This window comes from Oculina patagonica, chromosome 4 (genome assembly GCF_052425735.1).
Source record: "Oculina patagonica isolate OP01 chromosome 4, crgOcupat, whole genome shotgun sequence".
Classification (NCBI taxonomy): domain Eukaryota; kingdom Metazoa; phylum Cnidaria; class Anthozoa; order Scleractinia; family Oculinidae; genus Oculina; species Oculina patagonica.
The window spans coordinates 52,447,649-52,470,267 of NC_135761.1; the positions used below are offsets into that span (position 1 = coordinate 52,447,649).

Genomic DNA, 22,619 nt, shown 5'->3' on the forward strand with positions numbered 1-22,619 from the left:
AAGTCCTTTACACACCCTTTTCAACAATCTCAAAGAAGGTCACTTGTGGGGGCAGCACTATTGATAATAATTAAAGAAAATACATTTAAGGTGTCTCGGTACAGTTTTTTCTAGACCATACCTACAATTTTCAATTGGCGTTTTAGTGGCCTTTCCTGACTTGAATTGATATGAAAACAACACAAGGTATAGGTTTATACATGAAGTTTTATTTCACCCATATTTATTAAGGAAATCGATATTTCCATGGCAACTATAAACAGAAAACCGCTAAATTAGTAAATCCTGATTTTTGCTCGAATCAGTTTTACCGTTAAAGAACTAATACCAGCATCTTAAACTATGATGTACTGCAAATAAAATATTTAAGAATAAAACAATTCTGTATGTTTGGTTTCGAATAAATTGCAAAAATGTTTCAAATTGTACTTTTTGCATAACGCTAATAAATGGACCGAGACACAAACACGACGTTGATGAAGTTACCTTAAATAACACCTAAATGTGTATTTAACTTATCTTTCGGCGCTGTAAAAGTTTTGTAGAGTTCAAATCTTCAATCTCCAATATCTGGTCCATATCATATACCAATATCATATTTGATATGGATCCGAGTCTGGGAAGACTGCTAAGACTGTATAGTTCAGAGAAAACTGTATTAAGATTTGCTGTCCTGATCTGTTGCCACGAATATAGGTTGACTGGCTGGTCCACAGCCTATCACATTACAAGCCAACAATGTAATGCTATAGTTTGTGTTCTTTTGTAAGTTATTTATCAACAGATATTGAGTGCGCGCTTTAACAACTTGGCTGGCTTTTCTGTTCATTGATACTGGCGCGTAATCCACTCTGTACTTCCGAATCCGGCCGTTGCGTTTACCAAGGGATACTTCATCCCACGTGACCAGTATGCTTGTTGACGTCTTGTTGACCACAGTGATATTTTGTGGAGGTTCCTCAGGTTCTGAAATTTCAAATGTTAATATGCAAAAAAGCAGTATCAGTGATATGCAGCTAATACTGACAGACAATGCTGTTGATTAAGCACAAATAAAATAAATCACTAATGTGAACGCTGGAAACATGAACATTTCAAATTTAGCTATTTAAATGGTCGATAGTTAATCTTGTTGATAAAACAAGCTCTTAGAGCTTGAACTCGCACTGGTCCCGTGACCACCCTAATTCTTGATGGTAAAAGAAACTCATTTGCATAAAAATGAAAAACTCAGTCAACGACTGTGCTTCCTAGTTTCTCTTGTGTCCGTAGCATTTTTGAACCTATTCAATACACCAACATGTTTTACCTCTCTTAAGGTATTGTGGGAGGGTGTAATAAAGCGACTGCCGATCAAAATGAGAAGAACACACCGAGTGTTACATTTCACGGTTGAGTAATTGCAGCCGAAAATTTAATTTTTGCTTAATTCCCACAAAATTTATAAATAAACACCATTACGTCATTCATAAAATTATGTGAAAATTTAGAATTTTCTTAGAGTAAAACGCTTAAAAATCGAACATTTAACAACAACAACAACTTTGTTGACCCTTATACGTAAAAAAAGAAGAAATTTACACACAATAAAAATTAAAGCTAAGAGGGCGCTGCCTTCCGAAAATTAACTAATATTGTGTTCGATCCTTGTAATCTTTTGTGCCAGGTATAGGACTATTTGAATAAGGTTAAGGTCTCTCTTGTTCTGTTGCTTTTCAATTTAATAATTTATTCTTTGTATCGATAAAACATGTATTCGTAAAATTTATTCTGCGAACTCGCTTAATACAGACACCCGGATAGTGTGTCCCTTTGGTGTCCGCATCAAGCGGGTTTGACTGTACCAGAACTTACTGTCTTTGTTAGTCCTCACAACAATGGTTTCACTGCCTGGACCATCCCCGTTTTCATTGAAAGCCAACACCGTAATAATGTACCCTGTGTTTTCTCCAAGACGTGTTAGGTTGACGTGATGGATCGAGGCGTTCTTTATGATCATCGCCTTCATTTTATTAACGCGAGATTTGTAATTCACTTTGTAACCCAAAATCTTGCCATTTCTTTGATTGGCTGGTACCGCTGTCCACGTGATGAAGATGCTGGTGGAAGTCTTGTTGACAGCTGTCACATTTTGTGGCGGTGCCTCGGGAACTGAAACAGATATTTATTTAATAACAGTCATTGTTTCAGCTTTACGGATATTAACAACCCGATAATGTAAGTGCTAAGTACGTTATGAATGTGCACCCCCTACGAAACGCTTTCTCTAAAGAAATTGTGAATAAAACGGAGCTTTGATTCCTTAAATGATATTGCTACAGTAAAAATGCAAATGAGAGAGGCGTAGACAACTTACTTTTTCGCACGCGCGAGAGCAAAAAGTAAACTGGCGCGTACCCCTGTCGTCATAACTGTTTTCCATACTCTGATTCAGCTTTTTAAGATCATTCCCCAGTATTGCATTGCGCATCCCTACTGCGCATAATTTCACGCGTGATAAAAAAAAAAAAAAAAAAAAATATAGCGCGCGCATTAAAAAAGCGGCTTTTTCTTCACGGTTAGACCTAGCCAGAGAGATAATTCGTCATTTTCTTGAAAACGAGTTAAAAAATAACTTTATAGGGTAAACACAATTACTGGTGTCTCAGTAGTTTACATTGTGGCCGTTGAATGAATAAACAAACAAACTAACAAACATGTAATACGGTGACCTATCATTTAATAGTACGTTGACCTATCATTTTTTTTTCTCTTGTTTTGAATTGAATAGTTACTCTAATTTTAGTTCTCTAGAATAAATATGGACCAGTTCTTAGTGTAGAATAAGAAATAATCGTCGGAAACGTGAATTTAGCAAACAATCATAACTAGAATCATGGTGATATCATAAGAATTTATTGGGTATAAACAAGGTGCTGTTGCTTTTTAACGAGCAGGGGCACCCCATCCTTATTTCAAAATTTAAGTTCCTATGGCATAAAAAATCAGTAGGCAAACTTACAAAAATCTCAGGGCAGGTTCTATTTCAGTGAAATAACCTTAATTAATTATTTTTCTTTTTTCTTTTCTTTTTCTGATAATAGCTTTTGCTATGAGAAAGATACCGGCGAGAGTAGCAGCTATTTGACAAAGTGTAGTAAAATAAAGTTTTATCGACAAGACCCTTCATTGGTTTATAGGAAACTAATTCTTCTATCTATTGTTTTCAAAACATTAATCAATGAAAAAGTTAAATTAAAAAAAAGCGTTTACCTATTGGCTGCATTGTATCAGGTCCCTTTTTATTCAAATTGCAGGTGGTATTAGCCTGTGAAATACAAAAGATAACGATTACATAGGTTTTCTAATAACCACAACGGAAATGATCAAATAAACTGGTTATAGGCCGCGTACAATGCTTAATCAGGACTCACAATCACTGATCACAGGTTTTATCTGATATAACCAAAACTGCGACAAAACTCATTGATTCAACTGGTTTAAACCTTCTATAAACAGCTGTCGATAAATTTTACCTGAGAAAAATCTAAGTTCAATGAACTCGTGGACAACAACCTATAATTACCTTACGGTTATGTTAGGCTGAATAATTAAAAAAATGTAAATTAGTGAAGATAAGCCTGCTGTAGAAAATTGAGATGCCACAAATTAAAAATGAGATGCTTGTAGATTTATTAGTAATAGTACGTTATCCTTTTTCTCGGCGATATATTGTGGTTTAAATATGCATTTTGTTTGCAAATCCTCAAACAAACTTTTGTTTTTATTAAAAATTGTAGTTACTTGAGATTAACCCAAATTTCCCTTTTTTAAGCCACTTATTTAATTCTAATGTCAGGCGCATTTAAGCCAAAAAAACTATTTCACTAAAATACTTTTATTTGATGATTTGGGGTTTTGTAGCAGGCGACTCAATTTTAAATGACTGAATGACAATGTAAAAAGAACAGCAATTTTATCAGACAACGGAAAGAAATATTGCATCCTAACAACAACAATATATCTGATTTTAACGTAATTGACGAACTTCTACAACAGGAGCAACATGGTATTAACGGACTTACTTTGCTTCCTCTTATCTGCTGAAACACAAAGCCCACTGAGTAGATAAGGGACTTATCTCTGTCGCACAAGTCTTCAACTCCACAGTCATTCAATTCACACAGACCATTGGCGCCTGCTGATCTCTCGTAGTTGTACGAGATGCATCTTGGTTCATCATGACAGGCCTGAATACAGTTGAACCAGTCTCTGGTGTATAACTGTTGAAAAACATGGCCCAACAAAACATGGTTGTTTACTGTGACCGGTGCAAATGCCTGTGTTCGTTGCTGTGTTAATACGAGAAATAAATTAAGATAAATCAAGTTCTCGAACATCATCAGAAAAGGACTAAATAAAATATTATGTCGTCAAACGTTCGCCTTTTTGCTAGTGAAAACTGTACACGCTCTACCATGGAAGGTCGCTAACAACTTTGCCCCTTGCTCTCTTAAAGCTCATGCTAATTGATCAGTGGTGCTTTGTATTTCTTTTGCATAAAAAACAAAACGAGTAAATGAACATTAATAAGGTCTTGGAACATCTAGAAGTAGCGTAAGATAAGATTACAACAGAGTGGTGTGGCGGCTTTCTGCAGGTGAATGGCTTGTGCATTAATTGTTTTTTCATATTTGGCGCGCGAAAAAAACACCCAATATTCGCGCTGCATATATATGTAAAACTTGTCATTCGTCTGGGAGCGTTGGCTACAGATGAAAACTGTTGATGAATTTTGACGGTTATAACCAACCGCGACAACTAAATAACGTTAATTAATTGACGCTAGTGGCTTTGTTTACTTTATGAGAACTTTTGCACTTGACATTTTATCATTGCCCTGTCCATAAATCTGGAACTTCAATAAAACATGACTGGTTTCTGTAACCGGCTGAAATGCCAGAAATTGTTTCTGTATTAAAAATATAAGAAGTATACTACGATAACTGAGGCAGTTGTGGAACATCCGTAGATAGTCTGTATATGAGATTATTGTTGAATTGTTTGAAAAACGCTTGTTGGCTTTGAGAGTTATTAGAAAATGTGACAAGTTAACAAGGTTCATATTATACGACGGCTGCTCTCCTTATTTATTTGTTGAAAAATGTCTGCACCTGCCATTTACCTTTCCTTAAAAATTGTTTGAAAAAGTGAAATCTATTAAAAAAGGCTATTTCCGTTTAACACAGGGTGCCTAAAAGGAACTAACAAACTAAAAAGAGGATGCCTTTTTAAGGCTAATGTATATCATAAGAACATCTTGATAGTTTCGGCAAAACATTGCTTATCAAATGTCCTGTTTAAACCATATCTGGGATTTTTTTTATTTTGCCCGCATTTCAGACTTATTTGATTACCCCCTTTTTAAAGTTTATTTGTCATAATATACAGGTGTTATAGTTTAATTTAAGAAGGGTACTCTATTTTCACGACAATTAGATTTATTTCAGACAGAAACAAATATAAAACAAACTCCATAATTACAAAGTGTTTCATGTTTTGCGTGCATCGTCATCATCAGCAACAAAAACTTAATTCGTACTCCAAATTAAAATTAGGTTTATTTTCATCTTTATTACTGCTCTTTATAGAGGATTTTGTCCACAGCAAGTACATAAAATTACAATAGTGTAAGCAATACTTTAACACCACAACATTTAATTATTTTCTAACTCAGATACCAAGTCGTACAATACGCCAGCATCCCCAACCCTTGCCTTTTGGATAATTTATTTTATTCAAATCACATGTACCCTTGACAATGACCCATATTGTAAGAATAAGTGTTAATAAATAAGTGCTTTTGAGATTAAACAGGTTAGAGATATTAAAAAAAGCGATGCATATTCTTAAATTAATCACAATACAACTTTGGTTATAAATTAGTAAAATAATATTAAATACAATAAAACTTGTGGTTGAGAGTAAAAAAAAAAAAAACAAGATCAGTAGCGACCTTTTTTTCACAAGAAGTAACCATTTCCTGAAGCAAAATATGCAATCGGAGAGACTGTTGTTGGAAATTAATTCAAATGACATCGCAGCTGGTACTGTTGCAAAGTTGACGCCAAGGCAGGATAAATTTGATGAAAAATTGACACGTTTTGACAGTTATACGCTTGTAACTTATTAGGTTTTTGAACAGAGAAATAAGTGGCCTTCCGTATCTTAGCCTATAAAATTTATTACAATCGCTATTTTTACAATTGGCCAATTTGACATGTTTATCGTTTGTAATCCATCTTCAGTCGAAACCATTCTTGTTTAGTTTCGGTTTTGTATTACTTCTTTGATGTTATTCTACCTTAGGAAACTATAACTGCGAGGTTTCCTTCAATGTGAAAGTACGTTTTTACATGAGAACAATAACATAAAATATCGTGGAATAGCTCTTAACAGGAGGTGTCACTGGTAGCTGTGATGGATTATACGTGGCAGTAGGGGTCGCTGGGAAAATCACATTGGCCTCTAATGGAAGGTTTAAATTCCGTTTTATCTGGGCACGCGTCATGTAAAGCAGTTCCTTTCAAACACGTGTAGTAGTGGAAACAGCTATTCAGGTCTTTGAACAAGCCAGAACCATCTTCCAAGGGGCACTGGAAAGCACCTGTAAAAGTTACAGCGATATTTACGTTCAGCAAAAATTAAATACCGGTTGTGGGAAGCTAAAGGTTGTTTCCCTGTTCGTAACGGGGCCATCCCGACCGTTCAGCAAGCAACACCCCACATAGCTGGAAATGAACTGCATATAGAAAATTTAGGATAAATTGTCTTTTATATCTGTCGCAACTTTTGATGTGAATTGAAGGTTTTTCATGCCCATAGCTTAAATTCATAATATGGTTCGTCTCAATGGTCGATAAAGAGTGATCATGTTTATTTACGGTTATTTCTTAGTATTTTACTACCAGAAGTTCATAAGCTAGAAGCCTACATCTCCAGTAATGGGCATTGAGATATGTCTTTCGCAAGTAAGCTATTTTCAGAACGGCTTTTCTGCGAACCAGTAGCCAATCGCGTTGAAGCATTTGCCATCTGCGGCTTTTTTAAAAGCCGCAGATTAAAATTGGCTGGCTCGAAATTCGGGCGAGAAGTTTTCCTTCTGTTTAGACCTGGTTTATTTGCTTTATTAGTCCCTTCGTCTCGACTGCCCTTTAAAGCATCACTATCGACAAACACCTTCGGGTGAAAAAATCTCGCCTATTTCTTCTTTATTTCTTTTTATATCACGCCAAAATAAGCGGCCCTTGCAAACCAATTACGACCACGACCGAAGGCCGTAATTTTATTTGAAACAATTTGAAACAATCTGATTGCAAGTGCACGTTATCGTCATTATTTTGTCTTGTCTGTAACTGTGCTCACATCGTGGGTGGCTCCTAAATTTTTTTTTCTACGATTGTTATATAATTTAACCCTATCCAGTAGGCATTAATAGATTGTGCTCGGCAACTTTTGAGCAACTTTAAGCGTTTTTGGCAACTTTTTGTAGTACCTGCAACCTAGGGCAACTTTTGCCTTCCTTGGCAACTTTTAAGCAACAAATTGATATAAAACCGATCCAAACAATAAAAGGTCGTTTCATTTCGAAGGATTTTATTAATACTGGTTTCATCAAAACTGATTTTATTAAAACTAAGGATATACAATAAAATGACAATAAAATAACACTTGCTTTACGCCCACGAAATCTGGACAGTGGTTATCTATCTAACGGGCGCTTGTTATTCGCTGCAACATAGAGCCTGCCGCCGGCCATCTTGGTATTTGCTGAACAGGGTCTGGAAGGGGGGCTCCTCATCCCGCATTCCCGCTCCTTTTTCACATAAATCCCGCATCCCGCACTTTTTTCCATCGCTATCCCGAATCCCGTTTTTTTTTCTTTTCTCAAAAATACATTTAAAAGACTATTTTCTGCAAAAGCTAATAAATGTAAAATGTAAATATTGCTACGCAACTTGCGTCCTCATAAAAAAAGGTTTCAAAGTCACTGCCTGTCTATTGCACTCTAGCAATCTTGACCTTGAGGTTTCCCCAGAGTCCTTTACCCCTCTAACCCAGTGAAAGTTTTCAAGTGATACCGGAATCTGTACAGCTCTTTGTGTTTCATTGTTACGTTGCGGAACATTGAACTCTTCTTTGTGCCTTGTCTGTGGCCACAAGAAACAATGACGTACACCGAAATTCTGATGTCTTATTCAAGAAAACGGAGCTGGCATCACTATTCAGTTGCCATGTCTAGCAGTTAAATTGTTAAACCATCCCCTCAAGGTTACAATAAATGTGAAGAGCTTGAGCATCGAGTCAATAAATGGAATGCTGTTAAACTTTGTGCACTTTCCTGGCATCTGGTTGAAACAACATACGTATACTATCCGCTGTGTGCCCATTTGGCGCTAACTTAACAGTTTCAAGGAGACACCACTTAGCACTCGCCTGGATAATTTGCTTTAACTTTCGCCGCTTGAACGTTTATTTGGGTCTCGGCGATTTCCCAAATTCCCGATAGACAGGCCAAAAAGTCCCGCATCCCGTGCCCAAATTTTGGTGAATCCCGCTTCCCGGGGAGCGGTAAAATCCCGAATCCCGCACAGTATTTTGGTCAAATCCCGGATCCCGAAAATACCCTTCCAGACCCTGGCTGAAGTGCGAGGCACTTATGGCATCGCAATCAGATGAAAATTCAGACGAGGAAAATGGAAATAATTCAGACATTGTACCCATTGAGGTTGCCATAGACTCTATAGCAAGCAACTTTTCTAAATTTTGGTGGCAACGTTTTGATATTTGAGCAACTTTAGAGCAACTTTTGGGTATATTGTGAAGCAACTTTTCCTGAATTTACTAGCACAATCTATTCATGCCTACTATCCAGACCAGGGGGGGGGGGGGGGGGGGGGCGGAAAGTGCCCGCGATGACTTTGAACGCTTATAACTTTTTTAATATTCAACCAAACGCTGCCAAACTTTGCGACTTTACCATAAATTTATCTGGCAATAATTTGGTAGGGTAGTTTGTTGTGTCAGGAACTTGACGTCACCATGGCAACGGCATTTTGACAGGCATGTTTTCCCAAATTTGTAATTTTCGCGTTTCTGTTAAAGAAAAATACCTTTAAAGCAATTATTTTCACCTTTTTACGGGTTTTAAGCACATATTTATTGGTTTTGAGTATTTTCCAGTAATTTTGGGCGATTTTCTGACGTTATGGAAAAGTTTCGAAATCCAAGATGGCGGATCCAAGATGGCGGCTGTTTTGACATTATGTCGTAATTGTCACGTGATGTGACGTCATCATCCCACGTGACATATACCAAAAGATAAATTTTTGGACATACTATATATCCTGTGAGTTTCATTGTGATTGCTTTAATATTCTGGAAGTTACGGAGGGGGAGGGGGGCGGTATCCGCCCCTCCCCGGTCTGAAAAGACCAAAAAAAGCCCGGTCTGAATAGGGTTAATGGCGCCGAAACCAATTGTGGAATTGCACACATTTTAGGCATCCTACTGATGAACGGTTACAGCAATTAGATATTTTCAGGAGCGTCATTACGTTCATGGTATGTCCCGTCAGAATTTCACATGTACGTCCACGCCATTAACTTAGTCAATTTCTCTCGTGCATTGCGCGTAAGGTTTGTTCTAAAACTAGCCCACTCGCGAAAGACATACCCAAATACTAGCTAGATCTAAACTTGTACCTTATAACTTCTGGTGCTGTGCATAATTTTTTACATGATGAGCGGCGTATATTGAAAACTGACAAAGTTTCTTTATGGCTGTCCAGAGCTCGCCAGAGAAAAGAATTCGTCATTTTGTCGTAAAAGAGTACGGCGACCAATCAATTGTTCTGTTAATATTTTCAGCAAGCAATTGTGAATAAAATCATGATGATATTATGTGGAGTTGTTGAGTGCATACAAGGTACTGTTGCTCCTAAACAAGTAAGTAAGTTCCTGTAAGATAAACAACTAATTGGCAAAGTTTAACAAACATCTCAGTGCAGTTTCTTTTGATTGAAATGACCTCTACCCGAGCTACGTTTTTGGGTATAGCAAACAGAATTCAAAATCAAAACAAAGACCCAGTTACTTTTGTAAACTATACTTCCTACATACAATGAACTCTCTCCTTGCGGACACCCCGATATTGCAGATTCTCGCTATTACGGACAATTTACAGATATCCGACGAAAAAGGTTTGACTGGAAATGATTCTCGCTATAACGAACACTAAACGACGCCCCGGGCGTGTCCGCTATAACGAGTGTGACTGTATATGTTGGTAAGAAAACACACTTACTGCCATCACTTATGGTCACATAAATAGGAACACTAGTAGGTCCGTTTCCCTTCTCGTTATAGGCCTGCACTGTAATGGTGTAGTCTGTGTTCATCTTGAGATGCGTGAGTTTTACAAAACGCATTGGAGTTGATTTCCTCTTTTTGGGTTGAGTTGCTGAATAATAGGTGACAGTGTAATTGACGATACTGAAGCCGCTTCGATCACTTGTTGGAACCTCCTCCCACGTGACGCCAATACTGTGTATACTTTTAGTAACTGCTCGAACAAACTGAGGAGGAGCTTTGGGTCCTAAAATGAATGTAAAAAATTTCACAAAAAAATCAAAACTTAAGCTTTTTTGATCCCTTTGAAAAATTTTGTTTGCAGACTTAAAACTGATTTTTTAGTGATGACGTGAAATACTAAGCTGAACGTAGGAATTGGAAATACCGAACTGGTTGGAACGGGAAGTACTGTAAAGCATATTTTTAAATTAGATATAAATAAAAGGTCAATATCTATGTGTGTAAATAAATGGCATCGATGTAATCAATCTAATTTTTTGTACCTTATTTACCACCCTTTTAAGTGACCTTACCATCACAAGAGTGCACGTTACAATCTGCGGTGTCTTCGTTGTCTCCATTGCAGGGCGGTGTAATACAAATACGCTTTCTCTTTCTGATGCCTCCTCCACAAGACACAGAACACTCGCTCCAGCTCCCGTTTTGCCACCAGCTGCCTTCATCTGAACCTTGTGAACTTCCTACATAAAGGCAAAGAAGAAAAGAAAAGAAGATTATGCTTGCAAGCATATTATCCGATTACAGTTTGGATCATTGAAGGTGACTTAGTTTAACAATCTTTTCCTTGGGCTACCATGCAATCATTTACACTTCTGGTTGGAGAATGGCACTGCCAGAATTCTGTCTTCTCAGTAACATGTCACAGGGATATTTTCAAGCTGGAATTCTCTAATATCGGATCTCGAGTCCAGCTGGCAGTAGGCCAGTAGACCAATGTCTCAAGTAGTACAAATGTGACATATGAACCTGAGCCTGAATGTTGTTTGCAATTTTTGCTCGATAAGACAAGATAGTGCCTTTCCAGTGCAGATATGGACTCAGGGAATGAACTAATCTGATACATTGGGATTTCAATAGAAAAAGAGGTGTTCACCTGATTTATCCAAACTGCAGATGTCTTCATCCTGTGATGTTTGATGGAGTTAAAAAAAAAAAAAAACGAAAAAAATAATAATTGTTACATTGCCATTTCTGGATTTTTGCTGGATTCTTGTATCCAAAAACTGATTTTATGCTTCTTCATTAAAATCCAAAAATTGACTACGCATCTGAAGAATCCTTATCAGTCGATCTTTAGGTTTCACAATCCCTTGAATTCATTTTTTGAAACTGAGGATTTGAAAAATAATGCATTGGCCCAACGGTCTTCGCTGTTAAAATAAAAATCCGCCATTTGTAAACACTGTCAGTTCGGTAAGTTCTCAAGGACCTATTTTGGACAGTTTTTCGTTTACCATATAAAAATGAGTAGTTAAAATATGTTATGGCAGTTTCAGTGTTCAATATCACTGGATAATGAAAGCATATTTTTAAAGAACAGTCATTGTGTGCTTACAGGTGCCGCACCCTTCTGAAATTGTTAATTAGCAGTTGGCATTGATCAGACGATCTTTTTTTCTCGAATTCTTTTCTTCAGTTACGTTTTCGTCATGTTATGCTTCATGCTAAAAGAAGACGAAAAATGAATAACATTATACGTATATACATATTCAAAATTTTGTTTAGCGGAAATGGTGCTGCCATGTTGACGTTTCGTTTCTTTGGCAGTAAATTATCTCTGTGATCTGAGAATAAAATTTTATCTTGGATTCTTCCCAAGAAATGCACCCAAATAAATCACGATCTCGTATAATAGCAAAGTCGTTTTAAATAGCAATATGACCGGCGTAGACATCGAAACCCTTAATCTCTCTTGTCATTTAGCATGCAGAGAAATGCAAAGCAAAATTTGTGGAAATGACACGGTGGATTTTAAGATTAATAAAAGTACTGACGTTTACTTACTTTGCTTCCTCTTATCTGCTGAAACACAAAGCCCACTGAGTAGATAAGGGACTTATCTCTGTCGCACAAGTCTTTAACTCCACAGTTATTCAATTCACACAGACCATTGGCGCCTGCTGATCTCTCGTAGTTGTACGAGATGCATCTTGGTTCAACATGACAGGCCTGAATACAGTTGAACCAGTCTCTGGTGTATAACTGTTGAAAAACATGGCCGACCAAGACATGGTTGTTTTCTGTGACTGGGGTAAATGCCAGTGTTCGTTGTTGTGTTAATACGAGAAAAAAGTTAAGATAAATCAAGTTCTCGAACATTGCCAAAAAGGTGGAAATAGAATATTATATTTCCAAACTTTTGCTTTTTGCCCATAAAAACTGTCCACTCTCTGCCATAAAAAGTTATTAACAACGGTGCCACTTGCTCTTTAAAAGCTCATGCTAATTGATCGGTGCTGCCTTGTTTACTTTTGGTAAAATGCCAGCGCTTTTGTAATTTAATTTGTCCGTGCATTTTATTGGGGCCTTTATATTTCGAACTTCTTTTTTATTAGAAATGGAAATTTTTAACATTGAAGACATGTAAATTTAGTTAAATGCTGACAGTTTTATTTGAAATTTAAATAATCGAAATGATAAAAGCATAAGACCTGCTTTTAGCTGTCGTTTGCAGGTGTAATATCTTTTAACTCGAAATTAGTCATCGCTATCTATCAAAGTGTGTCACAGATGTCACTTAGGCTCAGGAGAGACCTGTAACAGTTGTCAGCGAATCAGGTTATCATCTTAATTTAATTCAATCTACAAACAGAAATAATATATAATTCAAGTGTAAAGAGGGATTTCTTGTAATAAGCCTAAAAACAGGCTTCATCGGGCATTTCACTTGAAGCACGCGAAGAAAAAAAATCCTTCAATAATGATATTCCCATTTTGTATTCATTGAGAAGCGTCTGCTTTTTACGGGCCAGCTACGAACCTAAAATTGATATAACCCTTTATACTTTGGTGCAAAATTACTATTAAATTGATGGTACATCAGAGAACATTTTTTACAAGGGGTTGGAGTGGTGAAGAGATATTAAGTGACTCAGGCGTCTTAGCATTTGAGCTTGTCCACGAGGTTATGTTCAAGATCTTAGTACAAAAGACTAAACAGTTTTTGAATATAATACAAAGAGCAAAACTTTCCTTTGTTTAGAATGATTGTTTGTATATTATGAGGCGAACGGCAACTTGGGTCCAAGAAAGCAATGTGAAATGCAAACATTTCATTTCTGGCTCTTTATTAAGTGACCTCCCTGTCAACAAATGTGGTTCAATTTAATTCTTACTTTGTCTAAATCTACGATTCAATCGACGAAATATTATAGCACTATGAATCTTTTGTGGGCGCAAATTCATTTGAACCCTCAAAGAAAATGTGGAGCCTTTGCTTGCTTGTCATTTCAGCATTTTGACCTTAAGTTGAAGTTTACATTTTGACATATCGCGATCTATTTGTGGTCGTTTTTGCCCTCAAAAAGGTTGAAAAGTCGTGACTTCGTTTGCCTAATTTTAATCATAAAAGAACTCCAAATCATGGACAACTCTTCCCTGTGCATAAGGACGGTCGGACGGAGAGAGAGTCACGTGATAACCAAATTTTTTTAGCTCCATGGGCTGGCAAATTAACTTAGGTATGGGACTTCGCTATAGATTTTTATAAATTTTATCAACGATTGGATAGTCACAGGGACTTGTCTCCTCGTGTGTACCTAGTTTTAACCAAGCAGATGTGCACATATAACTGCACGATTTTCCAGTAGTTGTCACGAACGATGTATCTTTCTAAAACTGGATTTTCGGGTTTTATTCTACTCTAATAGCTGTAACGGCTCAGACATGGCAGTAGGGTTCGTTGGGAAGATCACATGGGCTAATATTCGAAGGTTTAAATTCTGTTCCTTTGTGGCATTTGCTAAGATAAGCGTTCCCTCCATAACAGTGGTAATAGCGGTAACAGTTGTCTGGGTCTTTGAACCAGCCATGAACACCTTCCAAGGGGCAATGGAAAGCACCTAAAAAAGTCACAGCGATACTTATGGTCAGCAAAATTTAATGAACATCGAGGAGGGCAAGGAGGGCCCAGTCTGCAGTAGAACGCTTTTCTAAGAGCTGTCGTAAAACTAACGCCGCGGAAAAATGGCACGAAATAATCAATAATCAAACCAAGAACGTAGAACTTGTGCCAAATCACGATTAATTTTGGATTTTGCATTTGATCGGTCTATAAAGCGACGTTCATGTTTTTTTAAATCATGTCGGTTGAGCTAAGTTTTTTCCGGCGTAGAGCATTTTCAGCTGTGTCGTTAAATCAAAAGCAAAGTTATCACTCTGGGGCTGAAAATAATCCAGTGAATGAAACAAATTCGAAGCAAATGGATGTAGCCGGCGCGAAGCCCAGGAAAACGTGCACGGACGAGTCACGATCGGTTTTTCTTCTAATTGGTTGAGAAAGTAACGAGGGTTCTTTTTAACAATCACTATTCTAAGAGAATTGAAGTAATGCAAGACTGAAGCAAATTCGTATTATTTCTTACATTCAACTGAAAACTGCTCCATAGCGAACTAAACAACAAACAGTTACTTGACTTGAACTACTCTTCCTATATATATATATATGTTATTAACAATACAATACTTACTTCCATTGCTTGTAGTCACATAAATAGGAATACTACCAGATCCAATTCCCTTCTCGTTATAGGCTTGCACTGTAATTGTGTAGGTTGTGTTCATTTTGAGATGCGTGAGATTTGCAAAACAAGTTGGAGTTGATTTTTCTTTTTTGGGTTCAATAGCTGAATGGTAGGTGACGGTGTAATTCTCGATATGGAAGCCGCTTCGGTCACTTGTTATTTCCACCTTTTGCCACGTGACACCAATACTGTGCTTAGTTTTGGTAACAGCTCGAACAAACTGAGGTGGAGGACTTGATCCTAAAATGAATGTAAATATAAATTACTTTAATTTATTTTTATTTAAAAAAGATGATTAGCTTTAAAATGCAGGGCCGTAACTAGCAAGAGACAAGACGAGGCATTTGCCGCGTATATATTTTAACTCAAAATTAACAACAAAGTAGGTTTTGTGTGGAAAACAATCCCAAGTTGAACAGGATTTATTTTTCTTGAGAAATGTCACATGAGGAAAGAGTTTTAGAGCTTCTAGATTTGAAAATTTTCTGAAGGGCAGGCCCCAGAACCCTCTAGCAAGATCTTGCCTCGACTATGGGAAATGTCTGGTTACGGCCCTGAAGTGCTTTATTTTCTGTATGGTAAGGTGGCTCGATACCTTTTTTTCTTTTTCTGCGCCATACCTACAATTTGCAATTGGCCTTTAAACGATCTTCCCTGATTCGGATCGATATGAAAATTACACCATGTATTGGTTTTAGATTGAAGTTTACTTTGGTATATATTTTAAGGTAATCGATATTTCCATGGCAACGATAAACAGAAAACCGCCAAATCAGTAAATCCTGATTCCACACTTTCAGATTTTTTCAGATTCCACGCCCACATTTTGGCGTTATTTGAGATTACTTCGTCTACGTATCGTTTGTGTCCCGGCTCATTTATTATCGCTACGCAAAAAGTACAATCTGAAAAATTTTTGCGATTGATTCGAAATCAAACATACAGACTTTTAATTATTGAATATTTCATTTGCAGTACATCATAGTTTAAAATGCTGGCATTAGTTATCCGATATTAGTTATCCGATATGGGTAACTTAAGGTGACTATTTTCCATGGGAGTAATAGTTTAACGAATCTTTTCGTTGGGCTTCCGAGGCAAGTAGCCATTTACACTCCTGGTTATACAGTTGCACTGTTAGACTCAAAATCTTGCTCTCGTTTGGTCTGAAACTCTCATGCACCGACTCTCGTGTGCTCTCATGCGCTCTCATCGACTTTGAACGTGTTCCAATTTTTCATGAGAGTCGATGATAGTCTTCCCTCGTTTGACCCGAGTTGATGAAAGTCGACGAGAGTTGACGAAGACTCTCATGAGAGTCAACTCTCACAAACTCTTATCCTCGTTTGGCCCGGGCTTTAAGTGTCTACCCAAGATCACTGCACAAAGATATTGTCACGCTGGTCACGCTGATGTTGTCACGCTCAAGTCCAACGTAGTAGACCAGTTGACTACCATTGTCACATATACACCTTAGCCTGAATGTGCCTTTCCAGTGCAAACATCTATACATGTCGGTGTAGATTTATACTTACTACAGTTATGATACATTGGGATTCAAATAGAATAAATAGAACGAAGGTGTTTACCTGATTTATCCAAACCGCAGATTTTCTTGTTCTGTGATGATCAGTGGAGTTGAAATAAAGAACGAAAAATTAATTGTTAGATTGTCATTTCTATAACTACACTGAAAACGAAGGGTGCGTTTCTCTGAAAAAAAAAATTCATATCTGGATTCTTGTATCCAGAAACAGATTGTGTGATTTTGTTTCATTGTGTTATATTTGAAAAAGGATTATAATTTTTTGGGGAAAGGACTCAAAGACAGTGCATTGGCCCAGCGGTTTTCGCTGTCAAAATATAAAACTGTCAATACTGTCAAAAACTGTCAATACTGTCAAATGGTCGATTAACATACATAAATATTTAGTTATAGAAGGTTATGATAGCTTCAGTGTGAAATTTCACCGTAAATCGAATACGTGTTGCGCTTTTCGAAGCTGGCGCTGCACCCTTCTGAAATCGTCAACAGTGTACTTTACGTTGATACTTTTTTTCGCCGATTTCCTCGATTCAGATGCGTTTGCTGCCCTTATGCTTCAGGCTAAAGGCGAAAGAACGTCACCATGCAATTTTTAAAAGACTTAAAAGGTTTTCTTTGCTGAAATGATTTTGGTTAGGATGGAATCGACAAATAAGAAAATATGTACTGTTTACATGTTAAAAATTATGTTCATGGCGAGAAAAGTGCTTACGGGTTGTCGTGTCGTTTCTTTGGAATCGAAGTACAGTAGAACTCGAAAACCCCGCTAACTTGAACTCAATTTCGTTTCCCTTGATCAAAGTTTGGGTCAAATTTACCAGGGTAACTCGAATTCCGTTCCTTCAATGCAACTCGCCACGGAAGCCCATTGATTAGAGCAACGGAACAGATCACGTAGCTATTTTCCACTCTTATCATAAGAATTTGTGATCTTGTTAGAGTTTCTGACGAGATAAGTTTAATTTGCACCCTGCTAACTCGAACTGTTTTTTGTTTCCCTTCAGAGTTCGAGTTACCGAGGTTATATTGTATCTGTGTGTTCTGAGACTAAACATCTAATCATGGATTTTCCTAAAGAAACGCACCCTGATAATGGTCTCGTAGCAGAAGCTGCCTGTTGTTGAATGAAAATGCAAATAGTTGTCAGCGTTCTGGCTACAGATAATAGAGCTTCATAATTCAAGCAATGTTATAGGAGGGAATAAGTCAATAAGATAATTTTTTTCTAATGATTTTAAAGCCGGTTTTTTTTTTAGAGATTTTGAGTTTTATAGATAGAGTTGTTTTGAATAGCCAACCGGCTTTTTCATCGAATTTTTTTAAATCTCCCTTCAGCATGCAGGAGAATGGGAGGAAAAGTTTCGGGAAAAAATATTTTGGGAAAATAACACCACTGGTTTTTTGATTAATCAAGATACCTGACGTGGTACTTACTTTGTTTTCCCTTATCTGCTGAAATACAAAGCCCGCTGAGTAAATAAGGGATTTATGTCTGTCGCACGCGACTTCAACTCCACAGTCATTCAATTCACACAGACCGTTGGCGCCTGCTGATCTTTCGTAGTTGTACGAGATGCATCTTGGTTCATCATGACAGGCCTGAATACAGTTGAACCAGTCTCTGGTGTATAACTGTTGAAAAACATGGCCCACTAAAACATGGTTGTTTTCTGTGATTGGTGTCAATGCCAGCATTCTTTGTTGTATTAATACTAGAAGCAAATTAAGATAAATGAAGTTCTCGAACATCGTCAGAAAAGGACTAAATAGAATATTATCTTGCCAAACGTTCGCCTTTTGCACGTGAAAACTGTCCACGCTCTGCCATAGAAGGTTATTAACAACTTTGCTGCCACTTGCCCTTTTAAAGCTCATACTAATGGATCGTGCGCGCTGCTTTGTTTACTTTGGGGAAATGCCAGCTTGTGCAATTTAATTTGTCCGTGCCTTTTCTGGGTCCTTTATATTTCGAACTTCTTTTATTTTGATAAATGGGAACTTCTAACATGAAAAGTACGTGTAAATTTAGTTAAATGCAAATTTAGATACGTTAAATGCAATTTTCCGCCTATACAGTTATATTTGAAATTTAAATAATCGAAATGATAAAAGTATAAGACGTGCTTTTTAGCTGTCTAGTCTTTTGCAGGTGTTATGCCTTTTAACTCAAGATTAGTCCTCGGTACTTATTTTAGTGTCACAGATGTCACTTAGTCTCAGAGGAAACTTGCAAGAGTTGTCAGCGAATCAGAATGTCCTCTTATTCAATCCAATACATAAAAACAAATAATACATAATTCGAATGAAAAGGATCTCTTGTAATAAGCGTTAAAAAGGCTTAAACATGCATAACACTTACAACACACTAAGAGAAGATTTTTCGTTAATGATAGTCCTATTTACTTATCCATTGAATACGACCTGTTTTATACATAATATTGACTAAAATGTGGATCCATGTCTGCCACCTAGTAACCTAGCTAAAAGTAAGGTACATACCGTAGAATTCCGGTTATAAGCCCTGGGCTTATACAACTTCGTAAGGGTTTTTAGGTGGGCTTATAAGCGGAGGGGCTTATATTCGGGAGGGCTTATAAGCGGAAGGAAAAAAACGTTTCGAAACGAGCCTCGGAAGTGTTGATCGAAATACGTTTTTAAGTTAAATACGCACAAAAAAGCATCATTTAGCCCTGTTCAGTACTGTCAACCGGTAGAGGGGGGCTTATATCCGGGGGGGCTTATAACCGGATGTATTTTTTTGTTTCCAGGTTGATGGGCCGATAACCGGGGGGGCTTATAACCGGAATTTTACGGTAATCCTTAATGCTTTGGCGCTATAATACTATATAAACAAGAACGAAATTTACAATGGGTCGGAGTGGTGAAGAAATATTGAGTTACCTAGCTGCCTTAACATTAAGTTTGGCCACGAGAATATGTTCAAGATCTCAGTAGAGCGAACTAAACAGTTGTTAAATACAATGCAAATGAGCAAAACTTCCCTTTGTTTAATTAAGCAAGCAATTTGTTTGGCTAAATAAGCCTTTTCTTGTAACTGATATTATGGTGGCTTAGACATGGCAGTATGGCTCGCCAGGATGGTCACATGGGTTGGCGCCAGACGATGAAGGTCTAAATTCTGTTCCTTCTGCACATTTTGTACGATGAATGGCATTGCCACTGTCACACCGGTAGAAGCGGAAACAACTATTCGGGTCTTTGAAAATGCGATCGTCATCTCCTGGAGGGCACTGGAAATCACCTAGAAATGTCATGGTGGAAACGCAAGGTCAGCAAACATCTATTGGTTGGCGTTACAGAAGAAACGCACTAGCTGGCCAAAAAAACAAATCGTATTAGAAAATCTATTAGGATAGGTTTTGACTAGTTTTGGTCTCAATTCTGTCTCTGGGCCCGGTTGTTCATAGATGGGATAACGCTATCCACCGGATAAATCGCTATCCAGTGGACAAGTGTTGACAAAACATACTGCATGCACTGGATAGTTATTTATCAGTCGGATAGCGTGATGCATCCTTTGAACAACCATGGGCCGATGTCTAGGATGAGACCTAAAGGCACTTCCTTTAATTCGAACATGTCATCTTTGAGCAGCGTAAAGCTGTCGCAAAATTACATCTTGCCAATCTTAACGCAGACAACGCAATGAATCTGCAAAGAAATCGAGCCAAGAATATAGACTTGGTGCCAAGCGCGGGTTAACACATGTAGATTGATTTAGATTGTGCTCCTGGTTGGTTGATTGGCTCCTGATCAGTCTGATACGTTAATTAAAAGCACTTCTTTGTTCACAGCGAACAGATTGAGGGGATCGGAAGCAAAGTAAATTAAAGCAAACTTAATAAATGTAAATTTCCTATTAATCCCCTTCACAACATAGTAAACATTGTAATGATTTTTCGGTCTAATACCACACATTCTGTGTGGCAGTTTTTGCGGGTAATTTGCACTTTTCTGGGTTGACCCATTTTGCTCCCCAGCCCTTCAATCATTCTTGCTATAAATATTACTCCGCACAGAAGAAAAACTTACTGCCATTGCTTGTGGTCACAAAAGTAGGAACGCTAGGAGGTCCATTACCATGTTGATTAGACGCCAGTACTGTGATGCTGTAGTTTGTGTTGCTTGAAAGATTCTCCAAGTTTGCAAAACGTGTTGGAACATCAAAAGACTTTTCTTTTATATAATCTCCAGGTATGACTAAATGGTAGCTAACTGTGTACCTCAAAATGTCACCATTTCGATGACTTTCTGGAACTTCATCCCACGTGACACCAATACTGTTAATGGTTTTGTTAACTGCTCGAACAATCTGAGGAGGAGCACTGGGTGCTGAAGAAATAAATGTCATATTTTACTCTCAAGCACGAAAAATCATGTTGCAGAGACATAACATTGAGCATCGACATCCTTATGAACAGTTCTTACGAGGGGACATTGCATCCCGCTACAAATGAACCTAAGCCATAATTCTTTTGGTGTTGATGAGACAGAAAAACATTTGTACGTGTTAGAGCATATCTAGACTTACTGCCGTCCTGATCTGTAGCCACGAAAATAGGTTTACTAGCTGGTCCATATCCCTTGCTGGTGGAAGCCGACACTGCAGTGCTGTACTTTGTGTTATGTTGTAAGCCATTTATCTCCAAGTATTTGATCGAGGCGTTGACTTCCTTACTTTTTTGTTCGTTGTCTGCTGCTGATGTGTAATCAACTCTGTATTTCTGAATCCTGCCGTTGCGTTTACCGTTTGGTACCTCATCCCACGTGACCAGTATGCTGTTTGACGTCTTCTTTACTGCTGTGACATTTTGTGGAGCGGCATCTGGCTCTAAAATTAATATTTTTATCACTAAAATAATGTTCAACGGGTATTGGCAGAAAATAAATACATTTAAGAGGTGGGAAAACAATACAACTAATAAAGCTAAAGGAAGTTATCTTCCGTAGTTGAGTATACGCAATGTCAAACTGTTGGTAAGACGGTGAATCAAAATGTTAAATCATTGGAAGCTTGAATTGTGCAAAACTTGAACCTTTATCTAAAATAGAAAGTGGAATATATATATTAAGCATTGTGAATATATAATTTAACTGTTACTAAGGTGAGTAAAATTTCACTTGGAAATAAATTCAAAATTTTTCTTCTTTCGGCAAGTCAACGGTGTCTGGTTTCAGCTGATGTACATCACCAGAACTCTTATGTACACCACTTTTAGTAGCAAAGTGTTTAAACGCTGTATGCATTTGTATGTATATGTATGCATTGCATTCGCACATGCGCGCGTGAGTGTAATTTGTACACAGGCAAAAAGGTATGAAATGAACGCTATTTGTGGACTTATATACACAAGTCGAAATGATTCTAGCATTATTAAAAGAAAAGTAGAAAATCTTAGATGATCAAAAATTGTTGAGGGTTACGTAAGTAAACGTCTTTTGTTTCGGATGGCACCGCAGTAATGAACTATTTCCCAATTTGTGCGACAAAGCATTCCATTATATTTGTTGTCTACAATATAGTGTGTCCTACTTCTTTTATTTTAAGCTACTCGACGGACGTTTGGGATATCTCTATCACAACTTACTGTCTTCCTCTGTCTTTACATCAAGGATCTCACTTGGTGGACCATCTCCATGTTGGTTAAAGGCTGACACTGTAATGTTGTACTTTCTGGCCTTTTTTAGTCCTGTTAGGTTGACGTAAGCCATCACAACGCTAATTACCTCACTTGCCTTCTTGTCATCATGTTTTGTTTGTAATATGTAATTCACATTGTAACCCAAAACCTCGCCGTGTCTTTGATTGGCCGGTACAGTTGTCCATGTGATGAAAATGCTGGTGGAAGTTTTGTTGGCCACTGTCACATTCTGAGGAGGAGCCGCGGGCACTGAAAA

General features: G+C 37.5%; 4 protein-coding genes across 6 annotated transcripts in view; all 4 read right to left on the bottom strand.

Moving 5' to 3' along the window:
- The window catches only part of LOC144650588 (uncharacterized), a 131,889-nt gene that overhangs the window by 47,757 nt on the left and 61,513 nt on the right, over window positions 1-22,619 (bottom strand). The window lies entirely within an intron of this gene.
- LOC144650628 (receptor-type tyrosine-protein phosphatase S-like) lies at window positions 287-4,600 on the bottom strand. Its single transcript, XM_078510352.1, has 4 exons — window positions 4,065-4,600; window positions 3,253-3,307; window positions 1,855-2,151; window positions 287-966 (listed from the first exon to the last, which is right to left on the bottom strand). Exons 1-4 carry the CDS (start codon window positions 4,380-4,382, stop codon window positions 659-661), a joined length of 978 nt encoding a protein of 325 aa, XP_078366478.1. The 5' UTR covers window positions 4,383-4,600; the 3' UTR covers window positions 287-658.
- LOC144650627 (uncharacterized) lies at window positions 6,355-12,975 on the bottom strand. Its single transcript, XM_078510351.1, has 5 exons — window positions 12,417-12,975; window positions 11,506-11,536; window positions 10,925-11,092; window positions 10,345-10,635; window positions 6,355-6,646 (listed from the first exon to the last, which is right to left on the bottom strand). Exons 1-5 carry the CDS (start codon window positions 12,729-12,731, stop codon window positions 6,465-6,467), a joined length of 987 nt encoding a protein of 328 aa, XP_078366477.1. The 5' UTR covers window positions 12,732-12,975; the 3' UTR covers window positions 6,355-6,464.
- LOC144650631 (neogenin-like) lies at window positions 13,683-22,610 on the bottom strand. Of its 3 annotated transcripts, XR_013570155.1 has the most exons (6): window positions 22,310-22,571; window positions 21,253-21,552; window positions 20,945-21,053; window positions 18,135-18,332; window positions 16,744-16,774; window positions 15,324-15,394 (listed from the first exon to the last, which is right to left on the bottom strand). XR_013570155.1 is itself a non-coding variant. In XM_078510355.1 (4 exons), the coding sequence occupies exons 1-4, from the start codon at window positions 18,573-18,575 to the stop codon at window positions 14,292-14,294; spliced, it is 948 nt and encodes a 315-aa protein (XP_078366481.1). In that variant the 5' UTR covers window positions 18,576-19,237; the 3' UTR covers window positions 13,683-14,291. The 3 variants fall into 3 exon arrangements, 2 of the variants coding, with proteins under 2 accessions (XP_078366481.1, XP_078366482.1); XM_078510355.1 differs by lacking the exons at window positions 20,945-21,053; window positions 21,253-21,552; window positions 22,310-22,571 and adding an exon at window positions 13,683-14,473 and having other exon boundaries at window positions 15,101-15,394; window positions 18,135-19,237; XM_078510356.1 differs by lacking the exons at window positions 15,324-15,394; window positions 16,744-16,774; window positions 18,135-18,332 and adding an exon at window positions 19,247-19,962 and having other exon boundaries at window positions 20,754-21,053; window positions 22,310-22,610.